General features: G+C 38.1%; 1 protein-coding gene across 2 annotated transcripts in view; it reads right to left on the bottom strand.

Moving 5' to 3' along the window:
• Positions 1-19,135, bottom strand: part of DDIAS (DNA damage induced apoptosis suppressor) — a 34,399-nt gene that overhangs the window by 4,777 nt on the left and 10,487 nt on the right. Inside the window, exons 2-4 of one of the 2 annotated variants that reach the window (XM_009423824.3) lie at positions 16,490-16,589; positions 15,024-15,152; positions 933-1,094 (exon numbers count right to left, since the gene is read on the bottom strand). In XM_009423824.3, the coding sequence (XP_009422099.1) occupies positions 933-1,094; positions 15,024-15,136 (275 nt within the window). In that variant the 5' untranslated portion in view covers positions 15,137-15,152; positions 16,490-16,589. The remainder of the gene's footprint in view (positions 1-932; positions 1,095-15,023; positions 15,153-16,489; positions 16,590-19,135) is intronic. The other variant, XM_054661577.2, reaches the window with a different exon arrangement.

Below are 19,135 nucleotides of genomic sequence, written 5' to 3'. Positions count from 1 at the left end.
TCTTCACTTGAAAGCAGGAAAAAGTCTTCCCTTTTCTCTGATAAGCCTGGTTGTGGTCCCTTTATTGTCTCAAGCACAAAAACGTGGACATAGATTTCTTGCATGTGATTAGGGGAGGAGGGCAGAAGACTGAGGGGGAAGAAAAGCTTTTTTTTTTTTTTTTTTTTGAGACAGAGTCTCGCTCTGTCTCCCAGGCTGGAGTGCAGTGGTGCAATCTTGGCTCACTACAAGCTCTGCCTCCCGGGTTCATGCCATCCTCCTGCCTCAGCCTCCCGGGGTAGCTGGGACTACAGGCGCCCACCACCATACCCGGCTAATTTTTTGTATTTTTAGTAGAGATGGGGTTTCACCATGTTAGCCAGGATGGTCTCCATCTCCTGACCTTGTGATCCGCCCGCCTTGGCCTCCCAAAGTGCTGGGATTACAGGTGTGAGCTACCCCGCCCGGCCAAGAAAAGCTTTAATTGCTTATTCTTATATTCTCAGGACAATGTCGTAAAAGGTCAAACTATGCAAATTAAATTGCAATACAGATAAAAAATAAAATTTCAATTTCTGAAATGCAAATATTCCCTCAAATAGATTCTCCTGCCTCAGGGGAACCTAACTGTTTCAATGCTAACCTCAATTTGGATAATTCTTCAATTTGAAATGATGTTACTTTCTTAGCCTCTATTTCTGTAACTTGGATTAGAGATTTATAACTTAATATTCTAATTACAGATTAATTACCCTAAATAAAAGGAGACTGTTTTAATATCATCATAGTATGTATTCAGGAAATAAACATCTTTCTTACTTGCTTGTCTTTTAAAGGAATTGACAATCTTGGGTTGAATGATTATCTTTCTACAAAAATGCATATTGCCTTATAAACTTGTATCTTCAAATTCTAAGGGCAGTCAGGAAAAAGGATGTTTTAAGTATTCTTACCTGTGCAAACCAGTGGCAGTAAGACCAAAAAATGTATCTAAGCAACTTCCAAATACAGTAATAACAAACAATTTGTTTGATTCTGCAACTTTTAAGGAAAGTTTGTATCTGTAATTGGCATTTCCAGATTCACCAGTAGAGCCACATTTTGGACAATCAGACCTAGAAAAGTGGTGGAAAAAAGTGTGGAGATGTTCATTAAATGTTTTTCATATGATGAAAAATCCAGAACAGTAAAAATTTAAAATAACATTTTGTGTATAAATGCTGCTACACAACTCAAATTCTTCTTAAACTCTTTCAGATCAACTTATTTTAAATTTCTCTAGTCAGAATAGTTAGTGTTACTGATTTAAATTAAACAGCCCCAAGTTGATAGAAATACATACCAAATTGATGGAAAACTAAAGGAGAACTGTGCATGAAAGAGAGGACGAAAAGGCCGGGCGCGGTGGCTCACACCTGTAATCCCAGCACTTTGGGAGGCCAAGGCGGGTGGGTCACCAGGTCAGGAGATTGAGACCATCCTGGCTAACACGGTAAAACCCCGTCTCTACTAAAAATACATAAAAATTAGATGGGTGTGGTGGTGGGCACCTGTAATCCCAGCTACTTGGGAGGCTGAGGCAGCAGAATGATGTGAACCCGGGAGGTGGATCTTGCAGTCAGCCAAGATCGCACCACTGCGCTACAGCCTGGGGGGCAGAGTGACATTCCATCTCAAAAAAAAAAAAAAAAAAAAAGAGGACAAAAAATAATCTCAAAATATTTAATACCTATTTATACACAAAGCACTTAATTGCATTTTTCTCACCGTAATGAAAATTACTTTCTTTAATTCATTAGACTATGTTAATAACTTATCAGATTTAAAACTGGATATGAAAACCATGCAATTTAACTTGTTTTTTAAAGACAGTATGTAATGGTGGCTAAAGGCTTTCTAGTCAAAAAGTACACATCTACATGGCAGTGTAACTCTATTGCCATGTACTCATTGTCTGACAGTTACTAAATTCTTGAGTTCCTCATCTATGAAGTCCAGGGCTGAAGAAGGATTAAAATAGACAAATAAAGGGTCTAGTGCAAATACTGTGAAATTAGTGTTAGTCTGCTTCTCCCTCATAATTATATCAAGTATTGTGATAATTACTGTCACTTGTACTGTTAACTTCTCTTCTAGTTTGCAATGTATTATAACTCTGATTTCTATCTTTCATGTTCTTAATGTCCACCCCTCAGTTAGGTTAACTTTATTTAACAGACAGAATAGTCTAAAAAATTTTTTGAAATACAACAAGCACCTAAAAACATTTTATGGTAATGGCTAATATTAGAATTTTGTTTTTTCTTCAGATTGCTAAAGATCTTAAAAAAGAGTGGCAAAAGGCAAACAGAAAGCAAGGTGAAAGATGGTTGTATAAATTTGATTGCTGCCAGATAGCCACTAGGGGGAGTCTAAAATCTGTAGCTCTCAAAGTGACTCACCTTTATTAGATCTGTGCTGTTATTCTTCTGCCATACTGAGGATAGATCTATACCAACCCATTCATATAATCCTATACAAATCTGCTAGAGTTTGTGCTGTAGGTTAGCCATAGAATGAATTAAAGGTAATTGACTCACTAGGGGATAAAACTCCATTAGTACCAAACTCTAGGGAAATGAACTGTTTAAAATATATATTGGAATTTCTTTAAAGGCTATGCAATAATAATGCATACAGGTTTAATGTAAAATTCCTAGCAGAACTTAGACTAATATGCATTAGCATTCAGTTTACAAATGTTTTCAACATACATTATTTCATTTTTATAGGTAAAATTTACAAATGGGGAAATTAGTTTGAATTTTTATCTGAGATGACAAAGTTGATAAATATATGACCCAAACCCAAGACTGCGAACTCATATCATGAAGTTCTGATATTATGATATGATAACAGTGGGACCAAATGGTTAAAATAAAGAACTGCTTGCAATGACAGTATCAATAATAGCCTCAAAAAACTATGTCTATTAGTGTTCATGCATTTACATATTAAACTATATATATTTTTATAAAGTACATATGTATAATGAAGATATTTATTTATATAGTTTTCTTTAATCCTTTTAGGAACGATGCTGGATTAAAATAAATGTTAGTGTGGTGTAATACAGATTAGAGCTTCTCAAACATTAATATGTATACAAATCATCCAGAGATCTTGTTAAAATGAAGATTCTGATTCAGGAAGTCTGGGATGAGGCCCAAGATCCTGCATTTTTAATAAGCTCCCAGGTAATACTGATGCAGATGTACCTTAGGCCATACTTTGAGAAACAAGGATATAGACAACATATTCACATCACCGTCCCGATTTAACTTCTAGAGGCACCCATATTTCTAAAATGTCATTTGTTACAGAATAGCAGTTTTCAAACTTTTTGGTTTCACACTCCTTTAATACTCTTAAAAAATTATTGAGAATATCAAAGAGTTTTGTTTATGTGAATAGTATCTATTTTTTTAATTCAAAAATATTTACTTGGGCCAGGCATGATGGCTCACACCTGTAATCCCAGCACTTTGGGAGGCTGTGGCGGGCAGACCACTCAAGCTCAGGAGTTCGAGTCCAGCCTGGGAAACATGGCAAAACTGTGTCTCTACAAAATACAAAAATTAACGAACGTGGTGGCATGCGCCTGTAGTCCCAGCTACTTAGGAAGCTGAGATGGGAGGATTGCTTGAGCTCAGGCGGCAGAGGTTGTGGTGAGCTGAGATTGTGCCATTGAACTCCAGTCTGGAGGTGACAGAGCCAGACCCTGTCTCAAAAAAAAAAAAAAAAAAAAATTTACTTGCCAAAGATTGAATATATTCAAGGTATACAACATGGTGATTTGAAATACGTCTACACTGTATAATGATTACCATAGTCAAATTTTTTTTTTTTTTTGAGACAGTGTCTCACTATTGGCCAGGCTGGAGTGCAGTGGTGCAATCTTGGCTCACTGCAACCTCCACCTCTTGGGTTCAGGCAATTCTCCTGCCTCAGCCTCCCGATTAGCTGGGACTACAGGTGCCCGCCACCACACCCAGCTAATTTTTTGTATTTTTAGTAGAGGCAGGGTTTCACTGTGTTAGCCAGGATGGTCTCGATCTCCTGACCTCATGATCCGCCCACCTCGGCCTCCCAAAGTGCTGGGATTACAGGTGTGAGCCACTGCACCTGGCTACCATAGTCGAATTATTTAACACATCATCCATTACCACTCAAGCTGTACATTAGATCCATAGAACTTGTTCATCTTATATCTGTCTATATTTCTTTTTTGGTTTGTTTTCAGACAGGGTCTCACTCTGCTGCCCAGGCTGGAGGACAGTGGTGCTATCATAGCTTACTGTAACTTCAAACTCCTGGGCTCAAGAAATCCTCCTGCCTCAGCCTTCTGAGTAGCGGGGACCACAGGCACATGCCACCATATGTGGCTAATTTTAAATTTTTTTGTAGAGATGGGGGTCTCACTGTGTTGCCCAGACTAGGCTTGAACTCTTAGGCTTAAGTGATTCTCTTGTCTCGGCCTCCCAGAGTGTTGGGATTACAGGCGTGAGCCATCACACCTGGCTTCTATCTATATTTCTCATAAAACGAGAAATTAAATGAAAGTGAGAAATTAAAACTGAGAAATCAAAAAAATATTAATTCATTAAAAACAGACCCTTTACATGGTTGACACAAAAAACATACTTTTATGAAAAATAGTTATGTTTTTCAAATTTTAAAAATTAGTAAGAAGAGACCAGCATTGTTTTACATTTTGCAAATCTCTTTAATGTCTGGTTTCATAAAAAGACAGCTGGATTCTCATATCTGCTTCTCTGCTCAATCTGTTGTGATAGTACGTGTTATGTAGCCTCTGGGAAACTCCATTATGCACTCATGAGAGACTGAAAGTGAAAAGGCAAATAATGCCTTAGAATTATGAAAATAGATTTGAGTTCAAGGAGCCTCTGAAAGGATCTATCTGAAATAATAGCTGTAATTTGCTATCTTTTTTGTTTGATCCCACTTAAACAAACACCAAGTTTCATTTATTTTTTTTTTTATTTTTATTCATTTATTTTTTTGAGACAAGGTCTTGCTTTGTTGCCCAGGCTGGAGTGCAACGGTATGATCTTGGCTCACTGAAGCCTTGACCGCGAGGGGCTCAAGTGATCCTCCCACCTCAGACTCCTGAGCAGCTGGGACTACAGGCACATGCCACGATGCCTGCCTAATTTTGTTTATTTTTGGTAGAGGATAGGTTTCACCATGTTGCCCAGGCTGGTCTCAAAATCCTGGACTCAAGCAATCCTCCCATCTTGGCCTCCCAAATGCTGGGATTGCAGGCATGAGCTACTATGCCCAGCCTCATTTGTTTATTTTTCTAGTGTACTTATATTTAGCCCAGATGTAGAAGAACTGGTGAGATAAGTAATCCTTAATGTTTTCTTAGTCTTGAAAACCTTAAAAAATCTGATGAAAGCAATGGACTCACTCTCTCCCCACAAAAAACAGATATGAACACAATATTCTACATATCTTAGGGACTGGAGGAGTCATACATACCTATAATGTATCCACAGATTCCAGCTTCAGAATATCCTGACTATATGATTATATAACATCCCTTTCCAAGTTTATAGACCCAGATTAAATACGCACAAAGTAATGAGACATATTTTAAAAAACATATCTCTTAATGCTTCCACATATCACTTCCCCCACAAAATAAGAAAACTATGACCTATATGTGTGAAATTAAATTTGACTTGCTTAAGTAAATGATATAAACTTTTTGGGTAGTTGGGAATGGGGGAGAGGATAGGTAGCCTCTGAGCGATGAGTCCTATTTTAAGATAGGAAAAGAAAGTTATTAGTGTTAGAGATGGATTTCTAGGCTAAAAGGAATTATGGGTCCCATTAGTCACCCAGAAGGGCAATTTCTATGTAGATATCTTGTCTGGATAAATAAATCCCTTCTCCAGCTTATAATCTGGGGAGAGTACAGACATACACTATTGTGTGTGTATGTGTAGTTACTGCTTCATATGAAGGACCGAACTAACTTTGTACACATTTTTTTTTATAGATGTATGTCTATGTTTGTATATTTACATAATGAAACCTCCGTTCAAATGAAATTTAACTTGGAACACTAATATAAGGATGAGAATAGAGATCTTGCTGAAACTAACGTGGGGGCCCTGGAGTCTTACCTACTACTCAGCACTAGGTACTATTACTACTCTAATCCCATCTCCCTCCATAAGCACTTCCATGGAGCCCCAAGGCTCTGCAGAATACCTATAGATTGAAAACTACATTCAATCTACTGATCTGATCTTGGAGGTTAAGAAAGTTAATTCCATAAAGCACAAAATACTTATTATGATTATAGTCACTAAAAATTTCAGGTTCAAAGAAAATATTTAGGGACATCTCTCTGTTCTTCAGCATCTCTAAGATCTTCTGCAAAGGCAAGAGCATGGAACTCCTCTGTCATAAGCTTGCAGTGCTATAGCAATGGGGAAATGAACATGAGGAATTTCTGTTTCCTATGTTGGCTTACAACTGATTCCAAGTAAGAAAAAGGGAAAGCAAAAACAACAGTAGAAAAGATAAGCACCAGGATTTAGATCATCATGGCGGATGGGAGGCAGGATTAGATTGCAGCTCCAACTCGGATGGACAAAGCAGCATGTTGGGGCTCGCACTATGAATTTTAGCTCCAGAACAACTGCAAGAACCAACCAGGAATCCCAAGAGGACCCACAGACCCTCTGAAGGAAGTGGACTGCTCCTGCAGGACCTGGGAGACACCCCAAATACTGTGTGGTATTCAGGGCCGAGACACCCATAAACGATTCACATCACAGGACTCTGTGCAGACAAACCCTGAATACCACCCCGGAGCCAGACAGACTGGCTGGATGGCTAGACCCAGAAGAGAGATAACAATCACTGCAGCTCGGCTCATAGGAAGCTACATCCATAGGAAAAGGGGGGAGAGTATCACATCAAGGGAACATCCTGTGGGACAAAAGAATCTGAACAACAGCCTTCAGCCCTAGACCTTGCCTCTCTGACAGAGCCTACCCAAATAAGAAGGAACCAGAAAACCAACTCTGGTAATATGACAAAACAAGGCTCTTTAACACCTCCAAAAAAAATCACACTAGCTCACCAGCAATGGATCCAAACCAACAAGAAATCCCTGATTTACCTGAAAAAGAATTCAGCGAGGCACCAGAGAAAAGCGAAGCCTAACGCAAGGAAATCCAAAAAACAATACGAGAAGTGAATGGAGAAACATTCAAGGAAATAGCATAAAGAAAAACAATCAAAACTTCAGGAAACACTGGACACACTTACAGAAATGCAAAATGCTCTGGAAAGTCTCAGCAATAGAATTGAACAAATAGAAGAAAGAAATTCACAGCTTGAAGACAAGGTCTTCAAATTAACCCAATCCAACAAACACAAAGAAAAAAGAATAAGAAATTATGAACCAAGCATCCAAAAAGTCTGGGATTATGTTAAACAGCCAAACCTAAGAATAATCGGTGTTCCTGAGGAATAAGAGAAATCTAAAAGTTTGGAAAACATATTTGGGTGAATAATTGAGGAAACCTTCCCCGGCCTTGCTAGAGACCTAGGCATCTAAATACAAGAAGCATAAAGAGCATCTGGGAAATTCATCACAAAAAGATCATCACCTAGGCACATTGTCATCAGGTTATCTAAAGTTAAGACAAAGGAAAGAATCTTAAGAGTTGTGAGACAGAAGCACTAGGTAATCTATAAAGGAAAACCTATCAGATTAACAGCAGATTTCTTTGCAGAAACCCTACAAGCTAGAAGGGATTAGGGCCCTATCTTAAGCCTCCTCATACAAAGCAATTATCAGCCAAGAATTTTGTACCCAGTGAAACTAAACATCATATATGAAGGAAAGATACAGTCTTTCTCAGACAAACAAATGCTGAGAGAATCTGCTACTACCAAACCACCATTACAAGAACTGCTAGGTCGGGCGCAGTGGCTCACGCCTGTAATCCTAGCCCTTTGGGAGGCTGAGGCGGGTGGATCACCTGAGGTCAGGAGTTTGAGACTAGCCTGGCCAACATGGTGAAACCCTGTCTCTACTAAAAATACAAAAATTAGCTGGACGTGGTGGTGGGTGCCTGTAATCCCAGCTACTCGGGAGGCTGAGGCAGGAGAATTGCTTGAACCTGGGGGGGCGGAGGGTGCAGTGAGACGAGATTGCACCACTTCACTCCAGCCTGGGCGAAAAAGCGAAACTCCGTCTCAAAAAAAAAAAAAAAGAAAGAAAAAAACTGTGAAAAGGAGCTCTAAATCTTGAAACAAATCCTGGAAACACATCAAAAACAGAATCTCTTAAAAGCATAAATCATGAAGGACTTATAAAACAAAAACAATTTAAAAAGCAAAAACAAAAAAAACAAGGTACACAGGCAACAAATACCACAATGAATGCGATGGTACCTCAAATCTCAATACTAACATCGAATGTAAATGGCATAAATGTTCCACTTAAAAGATACAGAATAGCAGAATGGATAAGAACTCACCAACCATCTGCTGCCTTCAGGAGACTCACCTAACACATAAGGACTCACATAAACATCAAGTAAAGGAGTGGAAAAAGGCAGTTTGTGCAAATGGACACCAAGAGCAAGCAGGGGTAGCTATTTTTAAATTAGACAAAAACAAACTTTAAAGCAAAAGCAGTTAAAAGAGACAAAGGACATTATATAATGATAAAAGGCCTTGTCCAACAGAGAAATATCACAATCCTAAACATTTATGCACCTAACACTGGAGCTCCCAAATTTATAAAACAATTACTAATAGACCTAAGAAATGAGATAGACAGCAACACAATAATAGTGGAGGACTTTAATACTACACTGACAGCACTAGACAGGTCATCAAGACAGAAAGTCAACAAAGAAAAAATGGATTTAAACTATGCCTTGGAACAAATGAACTTAACAGATACTATACAGAGCATTTCATCCAACAACCGCAGACTACACATTCTATTCAACAGCACATGGAACTTTCTCCAAGATAGACCATGTGATAAGCCAGAAAACAAGCCTTAATAAATTTAAGAAAATTGAAATCATATCAAGCACTCTCTCAGGCCACAGTGGAAAAAACTGGAAATCAACTCCAAAAGGAACCTTCAAAACCATGCCAATACATGGAAATTAAATAATTCCATGCTCCTGAATGATCCTTGGATCAAAAATGAAATCAAGATGGAAATTTAAAAATTCTTCAAACTGAATGGCAATAATGACACAACCTATCAAAACCTCTGGGATGCAGCAAAGGCAGTGCTAAAAGGAAAGGTCATAGTCCTAAATGCCTACATCAAAAAGACTGAAAGAACACAAACTGACATTCTAAGGTCACACCTCAAGGAACTAGAGAAACAAGAACAAACCAAACTGAAACCCAGCAGAAGAAAGGAAATAACCAAGATCAAAGCAGAACTAAATGTAATTGAAACAAAAACAAATACAAAAGATACATGAAACCAAAAGCTGGCTCTTTGAAAAGATAAATAAAATTGATAGACCGTTAGCAAGATTAACCAAGAAGAGAGAAAATCCAAATAACCTCATTAAGAAACAAAACGGGACATATTACAACTGACACCACTGAGACACAAAAGATCATTCAAGACTACTACAAACACCTTTACACAAGCTAGAAAACCTAGAAGAGATGGATAAATTCCTGGAAAAATACAACCCTCCTAGCTTAAATCAGGAAGAATTAGATACCCTGAACAGACCAATAATAAGCAGCAAGATTGAAATGGGAATTAAAAAATTACCAACAAAAGGCCGGGCGTGGTGCCTCACGCCTGTAATCCCAGCGCTTTGGGAGGCTGAGGTGGGCGGATCACGAGGTCAGGAGATCGAGACCATCCTGGCTAACACCGTGAAACCCTGTCTACTAAAAATACAAAAGATTAGTTGGGCATGGTGGTGGGCACCAGTAGTCCCAGCTACTCAGGAGGCTGAGGCAGAATGGCGTGAAGAGAGGTAGAGCTTGCAGTGCGCTGAGATTGCGCCACTGCACTCCAGCCTGGGCGACAGAGTGAGACTCCGTCTCAAAAAAAACCAACGAAAAAAAGTCTGGGACCAGATGGATTCACAGCAGAATTCTACCAGACATTCAAAGAAGAATTGGTACCAATCCTTTTGATGCTATTCTATGAGATAAAGAGGGAACCCTCCCTAATTCATTCTATGAAGGCGACATCACCCTAATACCCAAATCAGGAAAGGACATAAGCAAAAAAGAAAACTACTGCCCGATATCCTTGATGAACATAGATGCTAAAATCCTTAACAAAATACTAGCTAACTGAATCCAACAACATATCAAAAAGATAATCCACCATGATTAAGTGGGTTTCATACCAGGGATGTAGGGACAGTTTAACATACATAAGTCAATAAATGTGATATACCATATAAACAGAATTTTAAAACCAAAAATCACATGATCATCTCAATGGAGGCAGAAAAAACATTCAACAAAATCCAGCATCCATTTATGATTAAAACTCTCAGCAAAAGTGGCATACAAGGGACATACCTCAATGTAATAAAAGCCATCTATGACAAACCCACAGCCAACATAACAATGAATGGAGAAAAGTTGAAAGCATTCCCTCTGAGAATTGGAACAAGACAAGGATGCCCACTCTCACCGTTCTTCTTCAACACACTACTGGAAGTCCTAGACAATGCAATCAGACAAGAGAAAGAAAGAAAGGGCATCTAAATCAGTAAAGAGGAAGTCAAACTGTCACTGTTTGCTGACAATATGATTGTTTACCTCGAAAACCCTAAAGACTCCTCCAGAAAGCTGCTAGAACTGATAAAAGAATTCAGCCAAGTTTCTGGATACAAGATTAATGTACACAAATCAGTAGCTCTTCTATACACTAACAGCAACCAAGTGGAGAGTCAAATCAAGAATTTAACTCCTTTTACAACAGCTACAAAAACACAAAAACAACAACAAAAAAAACACACACAAAAAAACAAATTTAGGAAGATACCTAACCAAGGAGGCAAAAGACCTCTACAAGAAAAACTACAAAACATTGCTGAAAGAAATCATAGACAACACAATGAATGGAAACACATCCCATGCTCGTGGATAGGTAGAATCAATATTGTGAAAATGACCATGCTGCCAAAAGCAATCTACAAATTCAGTGCAATCCCTACCACCATCATTCTTCACAGAATTAGAAAAAACAATTTTAAAATGCATATGGAACCAAAACATGGCCTGCACAGCCAAAGCAAGACTAAGCAAAAAGAACAAACCTGGAGGCATCGCATTACCTGATTTCAAACTATACTATAAGGCCATCGTCACCAAAACACCATGGTACTGGTATAAAAATAGGCATATAGGCCAATGGAACAGAATAGAGAACCCAGAAATAAACTCAAATACTTACAGCCAACTGATCTTTGACAAAGTGAACAATAGTGGGGAAAGGACACCCTTTTCAACAAATGGTGCTGGGATCATTGGCTAGCCACATGTAGGAGAATGAATCTTATATAAAAGCAACTCAAGATGGATTAAGGACTTAAATCTAAGACCTGAAACTATAAAAATTCTAGAAGATAACATTGGAAAAACCCTTCTAGACATTGGCGTACCCCAAAGCAAATGCAATAAAAACAAATAGCTGGGACTTAATTAAACTAAAGAGCTTTTGCATGGCCAAAGAACAGTCAGCAGAGTGAACAGACAACCCACAGAGTGGAAGAAAATCTTCACAATCTATACATCTGACAAAGGACTAACATCCAGAATCTACAATGAACTCAAACAAATCAGTAAGAAAAAAACAAGCAATCCCATCAAACAGTAGGCTAAGGACATGAATAGACAATTCTCAAATGGCCAAGAAAACACATGAAAAAATGCTCAACATCACTAATGACCAGGGAAATACAAATCAAAATCACAATGCGATACCACCTTCTTCCTGCAAGAACGGCCATAATCAAAAAATCAAAAACCAGTAGATGTTGGTGTGGATGCAGCAATCAGAGAACACTTCTACATTGCTGGTAGAAATGTGAACTAGTACAGCCACTATGGAAAACAGTGTGGAGATTCCTTAAAGAACTAAAAGTAGAACTACCATTTGATCCAGCAATCCCACTGCTGGGTATCTACTCAGAGGAAAATAAGTCATTATATGCAAAAGATACTTGCACACTCATGTTTATAGCAGCCCAGTTCACAATTGCAAAATCGTGGAGCCAACCCAAATGTCCATCAATCAATGAGTGGATAAAGAAACTGTGGTATATATACACGATGAACTACTACTCAGCCATAAAAAGGAATGAATTAATGGCATTTGCAGTGACCTGGATGAGACTGGAGACTGTTATTCTAAGTGAAGTAACTCAGGAATGGAAAACCAAACACCATATGTTCTCAGTGATATGTGAGAGCTAAGCTATGAGGACGCAAAAGCATAAGAATGATACAATGGACTTTGGGGACTTGGGGGGAAGGGTGGGAGGGGGTGAGAGATAAAAGACTACAAATAGGGTGCAGTGTATACTGCTCGGGTGATGGGTGCAGCAAAATCTCACAAAGCACCACTGAAGAACTTACTCATGTAGCCAAATACCACTTGTACCCCAATAACCTATGGGAAAAAAAAGGTAAGCACCAGAAATTATGGAAATAGTTTAAAAAAATTTTTGTGTCAATGTAGTATATGCAGAAAACAGGTTATATTTCCATGGACTATGTTTCCACAGGCAAGGACTATGTGCCATGGGTTTTATATTCCAAAAGGGTCCAGTCACAAGTCCTTTCCCAGGGCATTTTAAGTTCTAAGAAAGAGAGGGGAAGATGTCATTCTGAATACAAACTTCGCTGCTAATTTGGAAGTAATATGGTGACTATGAAGGTAGACAGAATTCAGATTGTTTAGGCTTGAATATGTTTCTGCCCCTAACTAGCTGGCTGTGTGATGATTTGCGGTAAGTTACTTAACTTTCCCAAGCTTCAGTTGTCTCCTTTAAAGGTTGGCATTAACAATAGCATTCACTTCATAGGGCTATTGTATTAAAAGATATAATGCCCACAAAGTTCCTAGCACAGTGCCTACTGTATAGCAAACACTCACTAATGTTATCTACTGGTATTACCCGTCTAAATAAGTAACAATGGCATTATTGTTCAACCTAAATTTTTGTTGCAGATTATCTTTAAAATAAATGACTGGAAAGAAAGAGTTTTAAAAATATTTTATATCTATATATTACTGATAATGTATCAGACAATGTTCTAGGCATGTTATGTATATTAACCTATTTGATCCTTACAAGAACCTTATTAGGCAGATACTACTTTCCCCATTTTGAGGCTCAGATAATTAAAGTGACTTGCCCAAGGCCACACAGCTATAATGGCAGGGTTGCAATTTGAATCCAGGCAGTCAGCTCCAGAGAATTATGCTTTTAATCATGATAACATACTGCAATAAGGTAAAGTATACTTATAATAGATTATAATAATAATAGCTACCACTTTGGAAATTCTAATATATGTTATGTATTCTACTAGAACATTTCTGTGCATTTTCTCTAACTTTACAATGATCCCATATTGTGGGTACCATGATCCCACCTTACAAATGAGTAATTAGACTCACAGAAGTTAACTATCTTGCCCTAGGTCACATAGTTAATGAGAGCCAGAGCCTGCATGAAACTCTGTTATGTTCTCTGAAGCTTGAAATTGTTCCATTACAGTAAGTCCTCATTTAATGTTAGTGATAGGTTCTTGGATACTGTGACTTCAAGCAAAACTACTTATAGCAGATTCTCAAACAACATCATTATAACGTTGATGAGAAAAAAATTTGTTTCATTATACATCATTTTGTGTAAAGTTGCGGTGTCTAAGAATCCAACAACATTAAGTAAGGACTGTATACCACACTGCTTCTAAGTACAGATTTTGATGAAAGGCAAATAGCCCATGGGTTTTAGTTGTTTCAGATGACAGGCAAGAACCTGAAAAGGGGTGAACCTAAGACAGTCTAAACACTATCATGCTATCACTTATTCATTCATTTAACCAACATTTGTTGAACACTTTCTATGAACTAAGCCCTAGGATGGATGCCAAGGATTTAATGATGAATAACACAAACAGGGTCTTTCTCTTAGAGCTAACAAATGAGTACTTGAGAGAGTGGCTTAATAAAGGAACAGTGTGATAACTACTTTAAGGATTACTTAGAGTCTAGATATGAGTTAGAACTGCCAATCCTTTTCTGCCTCCCCATTCAATGCTAACTAGACAAAAAGACTAGTTAAGAATATTGCTGGCACACTACTCTTTCTTACATAGTTCTAGTTACTTACTAGGTATTCTTGTCCTCTCTTCGATGCAGAGAGACAGTGTTCTGGAGAAACTTCAAACCTAACCTCTCGTTTCTACTCTATAAAGATCAGAGGAAGACCTTAGGCTCTCAGGTATAGTTGGCTTGCACCTGAGCACCATGATAAAGAATTATACGCCAAACATCTTTCTAGTTGCTAAAGGATAGAAATTACTATAACATAGTCCCTGGTCTCAAGGAATTTATTTATTTATATTAAAAACTATTCTACTGATCATGCAAAAATAAACAAACAATAAACACAAGTCTCCTATATTATTCCCAGGGATATCCCAGAAATGGGCTAAGTTTTGTACCCAGTATTGGAACTTACTCTCTGAGAAGTTATTTTTCTTCAGTGAGGCAAGTATTTAGCAAAGGACTTGACAGTAACTTAAAACTTTTCTCTAGTAATAGAGGATTAGCAGTGAAATCTGTTCTGGGATTTACAGAAGAACCAACCCCTGAGAGAATCTAATGTCCTTGTTTGGTAAATCTGGTCCTTGCCCTTGAGCCACAGGAAATCTACAGTGTGCATTTGTATTTCCTCTCTCACACTTACAGACTTTACTTTTACCTTTTGGAGACCAGGATTATCCTAGAGAAGCACTTCTGACATGATGGATATATAAAACTTGAATTCTGGAGAGCAAGTACTGAGGCTAGAAGAAATTTTCGTCTTCTATTCATGTGTTCACACTGTGGTCTGCAAAACAAAATAGCCATTGGGATGACTGGCAAATCTTTCATTGCAGTGCATATTCTTTTCTTAGGAAAACCACTTAACGTCTACTGCAAAGCTAATAGATGTCATTTGTTTCACTTTCAAAGTGAAGGTGGTATCAATGTATTGGAAAATTAATTCTTTTTCTCCTTAAAATATTAATAGGAAGAAAATCACATTTAAAACAGAGTAGTTTAAGAAAATTCTTGTATCCTGTTTCTTAATAAATGCTCTATCCCAGTAATTCAGGAAAGATGTCATTTAGCTTCTTCACACCTTTACAAGAAGATACACAACTTGTGTCTGCCATCAATAAAAAGGAAACTACAGGTTGAGCATCTTGAATCTGAAAGTCCAAAACCCAAAATCTGAAATGTTTTGAGTGCCACCATGATGGCACAAATCAAAATTCCACACGTAAGTACTTAACACAAACTTTGTTTCATGCACTAAATTATTAAAAGTATTGTGGCCGGGCGCGGTGGCTCATGCCTATAATCCCAGCACTTTGGGAGGCCGAGGCAGGTGGATCACCTGAGGTCGGGAGTTCGAGACCAGCCTGGCCAACATGGTGAAACCCCATCTCTACTAAATACAAAAAGTAGCCAAGCATGGTGGGGGGTGCCTGTAATCCCAGCTACTCAGGAGGCTGCGGCAGGAGAATTGCTTGAACCCAGGAGGCAGAGGTTGCAGTGAGCCGAGATTGCACCATGGCACTTCAGCCTGGGCAACAAGAGCAAAACTCCATCTAAAAAAGAAAAAAAAAAGTATTGTATAAAATTACCTTCAGGCTATGTGTATAAGATGTATATAAAACATAAACAAATTTTATGTTTAGACTTGGGTCCCATTCCTGCATCTCATTAATTATGTGCAAATATTCAAAAATCCAAAATTCACAAGACTTCTGGACCCAAACATTTCAGATAAGGTATATTCAATGTGTACATGAACTTACATGAATCTTTTAAAGAACCTAAATTGGTGGAAATTGTTCTTTTTTAGCTGAAATATCACTTTATTAGATTTCAGTGTGCTCATTTGATACATCTTGAAGAGAAAAAAAAGACTTCAGATTTTGTAAACAGAAAAAGCAAAATGTTACATGTCAAATGACAGCTCAAAGTGTTTTAATATCCTTGTATAAAACACATCAGGAAGGCTAAGTGTGGTGGCTTATGTCTGTAATCTCAGCACTTTCAGAGACTGAGGTGGGGGGATTGCTTGAGCCCAGGAGTTCAAGACCAGCCTGGGAAACATAGGGAGACACTGTCTCTACAAAAAATATAAGAGAATTAGCTGAGTGTGGTGGCACGTACCTGTAATACCAGCTGCTTGGGAGGCTAAGGCAGGAGGATCAAGGCCATAGTGAGCTATGATGATGCCATGGCACTCCAGCCTGGGTGACAGAGCAAGACCCTATCTCCAAATAAACAAAATCAGAGAAGTCAAATAATAAAATACAGACACACCTCATTTTATTATGCTTCACTTTATTATGCTTCACAGATATTACATTTTTTTTACAAATTGAAGGTTTATAGCAACCCTGTCTCAAGCAAGTCCACTTTTTCAGCGGCATGTGCTCACCTTCCATCTCACATTTGGGTAATTCTCACAATATTTCAAAAGTTTTCATTTTTATTATATCTGATGGTGACTTGTGATCAGTGATGTTTGATGTTACTATTATAATTGTTTTGGGGTGCCACAAACTGTACCTATATAAGATGAATTTAATCTATAAATGTGTGTCTGACTGCCCCACCATCTCTCTCCCTCTTGTTGGGTCTCCCTATTCTGAGACACAACAATATTAAAATTAGGCCAGTTATTAACCCTACAATGACCTCTAAGTGCTCAGGTGAAAGGAAGAGTCACATGTCTCTCACTTTAAAATAAAAGACAGAAACAAAAATTAAGGTTAGTGAGGAAAGCATGTTGATAGCCGAGACAGACCAAAAGTTAGGTTTCTTGTGCTAAATAGCCAAGTTGTGAATGTAAAGGAAATGTTATTGAAGGAAATTAAAAGTGCTACTCCAGTGAACACATAAGTAAGAATGTAAAACAGCCTTTTTGTTGATATGGAGAAAATTTTAGTGGTCTGGATAGAAGATCAAACGAGCCACAACATTCCCTTAAATCGAAGCCTAATCCAGAGTAATACCCTAATGCTCTTCAATTCTATGAAGGCTGAGAGTTGAGGAAGCTGCAGAAAAAAATGCTTGAAGCTAGCAGAGGCTGGTTCTTGAAGTTTAGGAAAAGAAGCCACCTCTAAAACATAAAACATAACTTGCTGCAAGGTAAAGCAGCAAGCGCTGATGTAGAAGCTGCAGAAAGTTATCCAAAAGATCTACTTAAGTAGACCTTAACTAGTTGATGATGGTGGCTACACTAAACAACAGATTTTAAATGTAGACACAACAGACTTATATGGGAGGAAAATGACATCTAGGACTTTCATAGCTAGAGAAGTCAGCGCCTGGCTTCAAGGCTTCAAAGAACAGGCTAACTCTCTTGTTAGGGGCGAATGCAGCTGGTGTCTTGATACTGACACCAGTGCTCATTTGCCATTCCAAAAATCCTGCGGCCCTTAAGGATTATGCTGAATCTACTCTGCTTGTGCTCTAGAAATGGAAGAAGAATGCCTGGATGACAGCACATCTGTTTATAGCATGATTTACTGAATATTTTAAGCCCACTGTTGAGACCTACTGCTCAGAAAAAAAGATTCCTTTCAAAATATTAATGCTCATTGACAACGCACCTGGTCACCCAAGAGTTCTGATGAGATGCACAAGGAGATTGATACTGTTTTCATACCTGTTAACACATCCATTCTCTACCCATGGATCAATGAGTCACTTTGACTTTCAAGTCTTATTATTTCAGAAACACATTTCCTAAGGCCATAGCTGCCATAGATAATGCTTATTCTGATGGATCTGGGCAAAGTAAGTTGAAAATCTTCTGGAAAGGTTTCACCATGCTAGAAGCTAATAAGAACATTCATGATTTATGGGAGGAAGTCAAAATATCCACACTAATTGGAGTTTGGAAGAAGCTGATTCCAGTCCTCATGGATGACTTTGAGGGGTTCAAGCCTTCAGTGGAGGAAGTGACTGCAGATGTGGTGGAATAGCAAGAGATCTAGAATTAAAAAGTGGAGCCTGAAGATGTGACTCAATTGCTGCAATCTCATGATAAGGCATGAACTTATGACGAGTTGCTTTTTATGGATAAACAAAGAGAGTAGTTTCTTGATACGGAATCTACTCCTGGTGAGGATGCTGTGAACATTGTTGAAATTACAACAAAGAATTTAGAATATTCCATAAGCTTAGTTGATAAGCAGTGGCAGGGTTTGAGAAGATTGACTCCAATTCTGAAAGAAGTTCTACTGTGAGTAAAACGCTATCAAACAGCATTACATGGTACAGAAAAATCTTTTGTGAAAGGAATAATCAATGCAGCAAACTTCAATGTTGTCTTATTTTAAGAAATTGCCACTGCAACCCCAACCTTCAGCAACCACCACCCCAAGCAGTCAGCAACCATCAACACTGAGGCAAGACCCTCCAGCACAAAAAATTATGACTCATTGAAGGCTCAGATGATCATTAACATTTTTTAATAATAAAGTGTTTTTTAATTAAGATGTATGTTTTAGACATAATGCTATTGCATACTTAGACTACAGTATAGTGTAAACATTTTATTAATATATGCACTGGGAAACCAAAAAATTTGTGTGACTTGCTTTACTGCAATATTTGCTTTATTGCAGTGGTCAGAAACACAACCCACAATATCTCCAAGGTATGCCTGTAGCAATGTTCTCCTCTTTATACTTTCTTTTTAAAAATTCAGCCTGGGCAACACGGTGAGACCTCATCTCCCCAAAAAACAAAAAAAAATTAGTCAGGCGTGGTAGTATGAGCTTGTGGTCCCAGCTACTTGGGAGG

Source organism: Pan troglodytes, chromosome 9 (assembly GCF_028858775.2).
Source record: "Pan troglodytes isolate AG18354 chromosome 9, NHGRI_mPanTro3-v2.0_pri, whole genome shotgun sequence".
In the NCBI taxonomy this organism is placed as follows: domain Eukaryota; kingdom Metazoa; phylum Chordata; class Mammalia; order Primates; family Hominidae; genus Pan; species Pan troglodytes.
Note: the sequence above shows the minus strand (reverse complement) of the source record. Positions and strands in the feature narration are given on the sequence as shown.